General features: G+C 39.2%; 1 protein-coding gene across 1 annotated transcript; it reads left to right on the forward strand.

Moving 5' to 3' along the window:
- Positions 1 to 334: 334 nt before the first annotated feature.
- LOC138874449 (uncharacterized) lies at positions 335 to 3,820 on the forward strand. Its single transcript, XM_070152894.1, has 4 exons — positions 335 to 538; positions 2,505 to 2,574; positions 2,727 to 3,544; positions 3,776 to 3,820. The coding sequence occupies exons 1-4, from the start codon at positions 335 to 337 to the stop codon at positions 3,818 to 3,820; spliced, it is 1,137 nt and encodes a 378-aa protein (XP_070008995.1).
- The last annotated feature ends 3,183 nt before the right edge of the window (positions 3,821 to 7,003 follow it).

Consider the following 7,003-nt stretch of genomic DNA (forward strand, 5'->3'; position numbering starts at 1 on the left):
AATGCCTGATATTCCAAAATATGATGGAACGACAGACCCACGAGATCACATAACTGCATTCACGACGGGTGTAAAAGGCAACGATTTGACTAAGTAGGAGATTGAATCAGTATTAGTCAAAACATTTGGTGAAACGCTCACCAAAGGAGCGCTAACATGGTATTCTCTTTTACCCAAAAATTCTATAAATTCTTTTGTTGAGCTTGCAGATTCTTTCATCAAAGCATACTCGGGAGCTCAAAAAGTAGAGAAAATAATGGAGGATATTTTTAAAATCAAGCAAGGGGACTCAGAATTTCTTAGAGAGTTCGTGGACAGATTCCAACGTGAAAGAATGGCATTACCACGTGTACCAGATAATTTGGCAGCTATAGCTTTCACAAGCAATTTGAATGAAAAAAGCTCAGAAGCTATGAGGCGACTCAAAGAAAGCATTCGTGAATTCCCAGCTACAACGTGGAATGACGTTTACAACAGGTATAGCACGAAGCTGAGCATAGAAGAAGATATTGTTCCACGACTTCAAAAAGAAAAAAAGGTAAGTTTGAAATGTGCGGAGACCGAAAAATGATCCGGCAAGAACAGGTACGAGCCTTACATGGTACCTGCAGGATAATCAAAGGTACGATCACAGATCAAGAAACAAAGAATCAGGTTCTTCATCAAAATTCAGGAACGAGCGAAATAACTATGAGTCACGAGATGATGATAGAAATTTGAAGGCGAGATTCGGTGGTTACAACTTCAACGTTAGTACCTCCGAGCTCGTAGCTGTTTTGAGAAGTATGGGAGATAAGGTAAGATGGCCAAAGGAAATGACATCAAACCCAAACAGGCACAACCCTGACCATTGGTGCGAGTGTCATAATGACCACGAACATAAAACAGCAGATCGCAGGTTTTTGCAAAGTGAAGTTGATCATTTATTAAAACAAGGGTACCTTACTGAGTTGTTTAGTGAGAAAGGCAAGCAAGCTTACATGAAGAACAAGCAGGAGCCTCCAAAACCACCTTCTCCCAAAAGAACTGTCAACGTTATAAGTGGGGCTGAAGACGTCAAGGGTATATCATATACAGCAGCTAACAAAATTTCCAAAGTAACAATTACCCAAGGGAAACGGGTGCGGCATGTTTTAGAGGAAGACAACATTACATTCAATGATGAAGATGCAGATGGCGTATTAACCCCTCATAACGACACATTGGTAATATCTTTAATTATACATGATACTAATGTGAAATGAGTTTTGATTGATCCAGGTAGTTCTGCGAACATTATTTTACTGAGAGTATTACGTGAGATGCAAGTTGAAGATAAAATGATACCAAAGGCGCATACTCTATCTGGATTTGATAATTCTAGTGTCCTCACGAAAGGAGAGGTAACACTCAACACATTCCCTGAAAGAGTTGTTAAAGATACAAAGTTCTAGGTGGTAGATATGAAGATGGCTTACAACATGATTCTTGGGAGACCATGGATCCACGAAATGGATGTTGTTCCTTCAACCTTGCATCAAGTTATTAAATTTCCATCTCCATGGGGAATCTATCAAATTTGGGGAGATTAACATACAGCCAGGGCTATCAACTCTGTTGCAGATACAAGCACGAGAAATGAAGGTAAATAGCAATCACAGAAGACAGTTGAGGTCACCACAACACAAACCTCAACTGAACAAGGGAAAACAGATGTAGATTCAAGGCCTGATACCATTCAAGAACCAGAAGAGAATGAAAATATCAAAACTACAATAGAGGAATTAGAGCCTGTCATGTTATTTGCTCAATGGCTTCTATGTTGGAGCCAATCTTAGCCAAGGTATAAGAGGTAAGTTAATTGAATTTTTGAAAACTAACGTGGATTGCTTTGATTGGTCCCATTCTGACATAACAGGAACACCCCCGGAGGTGATGACCCATAAACTAAATGAAGATCCATCATACCCTCCAGTCAAGCAAAAGAAAAGAAAGAAAGAAACTTTCAAGAATCAGGTGATTCAGGAAGAAGTCCAAAAATTGCTAAAAATTGGTTCTATTCGTGAGGTAAAATATCCTAACTGGTTAGCTAACACTGTTGTAGTTCCAAAGAAGAACAGTAAGTGGCGGTTTGTGTAGATTACACAAATCTTAATAAAGCCTGCCCTAAAGATTCTTTTCCACTACCACACATAGATCAATTGATTGATACAACTGCAAGTCACGAACTATTAAGTTTTTTAAATGCATATTCAGGTTATAATCAGATTAAAATGGATCCGAGAAATGAAGAAAAAACTTCATTCATAACAGAGATGGGGACTTACTGTTATAAGGTAATGCCCTTTGGTCTGAAGAATGCAGGTGCAACGTATCAGAGGTTAGTTACCAAAATATTTCAAGAGCATTTAGGAAAGACTATGGATGTATATATAGATGATATGCTTGTTAAAACGCAGTATTCAAAAGATCACATATCACATTTATCTGACACATTTTCAATTTTGTGCAAATTTAATATGAAGTTAAATCCCGAAAAATGTGCGTTTGGTGTTGCATCAGGCAAGTTTTTGGGTTTTCTTGTTTCTAACCATGGTATTGAAGTAAATCCTGCACATATCAAGGCCATTGAGGAAATCCCCAATATACTTTCAAACAAGAAAGAAGTTCAAAGATTAACAAGGAGAATGCAACCTTGGGAAGATTCATTTCTAAATCATCAGAGAAGTGTTTCAAATTCTTCTCAGTCCTTAAGAAGCAGGATCATTTCAAATGGAATGAGGAATGTCAACAGGCACTTAGGAATTTGCAAACGTACTTATCAAATCCACCTTTGCTGGCAAAACCAAAGGCTGGGGAAAAACTAATTATCTACCTTGTTGTTTCGGAAGTTGCGGTAAGCGCTGTTTTGGTCCGAGAAGAACAAGGTAAACAATACCATATCTACTATGTTAGTAAATCTTTGTTAGATGCGGAGACGCGGTACCCTCAATTAGAAAAACTTGCACTTGCATTAATTATGGCATCTAGAAAGTTAAGACCTTACTTTCAGTGTCATCCTATTGTCGTAGTAACTGCCTACCCTTTACGTAATATATTACATAAACATGAGCTATCAGGTAGGCTAGCTAAGTGGGTAATAGAGTTGAGTGAATACGAAATCACGTACCAACCTAGAATTGCTATAAAATCACAAGTGTTAGCTGATTTCGTGGCCGATTTTAGCCAAGAGATGCAATTAGAAGCAGAAAAAGAATTACATGTATTTAATGGGGCTAACCCGGGAACTTGGACTTTATTCAATGATGGCTCATCTAATGTAAAAGGTGCAGGTTTAGGGATTGTCTTGGTACCACCTACGGGTGAGACCATTCGACAAACTATTAAATGTCACTCTATAACTTACAATGAAGCAGAGTATGAGGCTATGATTTCAGGTCTAGAATTGGCACTAGAGCTTGGCATAAATCAGATTATAATTAAAAGTGATTCGCAACTCGTGGTTAATCAAATGCTGGTGACTTATGCAGCTAGGGAAGCAAGGATGCAACAATACATAGAAAAGGTACGGGAATTGATAAAGCAATTTTAAACATGGAAAGTTATACAAATACCAATGGATGAAAATGTTGAAGCAGACGCCCTAGCTAATCTCGCATATGTAGTTGATGTGGAAAGCGATGCAAACTCCTCAGTTATACATTTGTTTCATTGAGTTCTTGGTCTTGATAAGAATTAGGTAAACTTTAATAATTTAACTTGGGATTGGAGTAACGAGATTTTTGCTTTTTTGCAGTATGGTACCATCCCTGATAATAAGAAGAAAGCTCATGCGCTTTGAAAGAAGGCTGCTCGGTACTGCTTAAAGCAAGACAATCTATATTGTAAAATGTTCGGTGGTCCCCTAGCAAGATGCCTCATACCTTCACAAACGGAGTATGTAATGAAAGAAATACACGAGAAACATTGCGGGAATCACACAGGAGGAAGGTCATTGGTAAGAACCTTAATTAGGGTAGGTTATTACTGGCCTAAAACGGAAAAAGAAGCAGAAAGTTTCGTGGCCAAATGTGATAAATGTCAAAGGTATGGTAACAATATGCATAGACCTGCAGAATTATTACATCCGGTCATTGCCCTATTGCCATTTATGAAATGGGAATGGATATTGTGGGTCCATTACCACAAGCAAAAGGACAGGTAAAATTTCTGCTCGTGCTCACTGATTATTTTACTAAATGGGTGGAGGCAGGAGTATTTAAACAGGTGCGAGAAAAGGATGTCAAAGATTTTCTTTGGTGGAATATCATATGCCGATTCGGTGTACCAAAGGAGATCGTGTGTGATAATGGTCCTCAATTTATTGGAGCACAAATCACAGAATTCTTTCAAAGTTGGAAAATTAAAAGGATTACGTCAACACCTTATCACCCGGAGGGTAATGGGCAAGCAAAATCAACGAACAAGGTTATTATCAATAATTTAACGATACGATTAGAGATATCAAAAGGTAACTGGCCCGAATTGTTACCTGGAGTTTTATGGGCATATCGCACAACTGCAAAAACAAGTACAGGAGAAACACCATTTTTATTGGTTTATGGAGTTGAGGTTTTAATTCCAGTTAAGATAGGGGAACCAAGTACGCGGTTCACACAGGCGACACAAGAATCTAATGACGAGGAGATGCGGGTCAATCTAGATTTACTCGAGGGAAGGAGAAAAGCTGCATTGATAAGAATGACAGCACAAAAGCAAGTCATAGAATGATATTACAACCGAAAAGCACGCCTCAGAATCTTCAAAGTGGGGGACTTCGTGCTTAAAAAGGTTTTTCAATCCGCAAAGGCAGCTAATGCGGGTAAATTAAGTCCAAAATGGGAAGGACCCTATAGAGTTCGTGATATTGCAGGCAAGGGAGCATATGAGCTAGAGACAATGGATGGCAAGATACTACCTTCACATTGGAATGCTGTTCATTTGAAGAGATATTATTTTTAAGGAATACCCACGGTCAGGTATCACTATTTCAAATTTAATTTTTGAATTGTTAAAATTTTACTAACGATTTTAGATGATAGGCAAAAAGCTAACTCGTACTAAATGATGAGTTACAACCTGTAAGGCACACGGAATAACCTAAAATTCCTGGCCTAGGGTTACAATTATTCTAATAGAAATTCATACGGGTTAAGTAGTCTTCATCTAAAATCGCACCTCCAAGTCCCGTATGTTTTTCCTTTTTAGTAAAAGGACAAAATGAGAGAATTTATCAAGTGCTCGAGGCTTCATGCTTCAACACTCAAACACTTGGGGGACTACATACTATACACAGATATGTGTATAAAGAAGGCAAAGAAGATTAAGAAAAATCAAGCCTAAAAGAGTCAAGTGCAAAGTAAAAGTAACAAGGTCACGAGATGAAGCCACGAGCTAAGGCCAAAGAAAAACCTCACTATAGTTAGGGTAAAGGCTATGTACTTAAACGGGTTAAAAAACCTCGTGTCTATTATTCTTCTTTTGAAAAAATCTGTTACAAGAAAAACAGTTACGAGAATGTCACGACCCGATCCCCGAACCTGGTCGTGATGGCGCCTCTCGTGAAGACAAGGCCAGCCAGACCAAAACGGAACACCTCTTTTAAATAGTTAATCATCATAAACAGTAATAACATATAAAATAATACTCATAAATTGCGGAATTTTAACGTTAACAACAGCAGGAACCATCCCGACACAGCCCAAACCGAGGTGTCACAAGTCATGAGCTACTACAAAATCTACTATAGGTCTACAAAGTACGGAATCTGATACAACAATTTGAAGAAAACATAAATGATAGAGGATATGAGAGTCAAGGGGCTGTGGACGTCAACAGCTACCTCGTAACTCCAAATCACTACCTAGCCTGGTAGGAATCAACGCTCAGGTGCGGACCCTACTATACCTGAATCAACGCACATAGTGGAGGGAGTAATGTGAGTACTTCGACTCAGTGAGTAATAATTACAAATAATGGCTGAAAGTATGAAAACATGTAAAGGCACAAAACAATTCCATATCAATTAGTAAAATCACTTAAAGCAGTAAATCAGTGAAGAAATCAAATGATATTCCTTTTTAAAACAAGTGAAACAGGTAATTAACAAGTAAAAATCCTCCCCTCGGGTACAGTATCAATCACTCAGCATAGTATCAGCCCCTCGGGCTCACTCTCAGTACAGTATCAGCCCCGCGGGCTACCTCACAATCACTCAGCATAATGGTCAGCCATTGTTACCTGACCAACTTTCATCAAACAGTGTCATTGTTACCACTGTTTCAAATCACATGGGTACCCGCGCTCACTGTGGGTGTGCAGACTCCGGAGGGGCCCCTTACGGCCCAAGCGCTATATCAAGCCACCTCGTGGCATCATCACTCAACATATCCTCACATCACTCAAGCCACCGCATGGCATAAATAGTATCTCAGGCCCTCGGCCTCATATCACTCAACATATCCTCACATATGGCCCTTGGCCTCACTGAGTCCAGAAATCATCATAAGCCCCTTGGGCATTAGTAAAGCAGTAGTTCTCAGCCCAAAACATGATGTAGAAATATCATTTAAGTTTCAAATCTGAGTAAAAGTGGTTGAGTTTGTAAAACAGTAGATATCAACAGGACTGAGTTCAATAATAAGTCAAGCAGTAAGGAAACAGTGATAAAAATCCCCGAAGGGTCCAAATAGTTGGCACGAAGCCCAATTACGGCAATCAACCCAAATCATGATGGTAACAAATGAATTTCAGTCAAATATTTGGTAAAATCATCAATCGGGATGGACCAAGTCACAATCCCCAGTAGTGAAAACCCCACGCTCATCATCCAGCGCGTATCTTGCCTCAATATAGCACTACGACGTGCAATCCGGGGTTTCAAACCCTCAGAACATCATTTACAACCATTACTCACCTCGAACTGGCTAATTCTTTAGCTCACGACACCTTTGCCCCTTGAATTGGCCTCCACGCGCGTTGAATC

Source organism: Nicotiana sylvestris, chromosome 1 (genome assembly GCF_000393655.2).
Source record: "Nicotiana sylvestris chromosome 1, ASM39365v2, whole genome shotgun sequence".
Classification (NCBI taxonomy): Eukaryota; Viridiplantae; Streptophyta; class Magnoliopsida; order Solanales; family Solanaceae; genus Nicotiana; species Nicotiana sylvestris.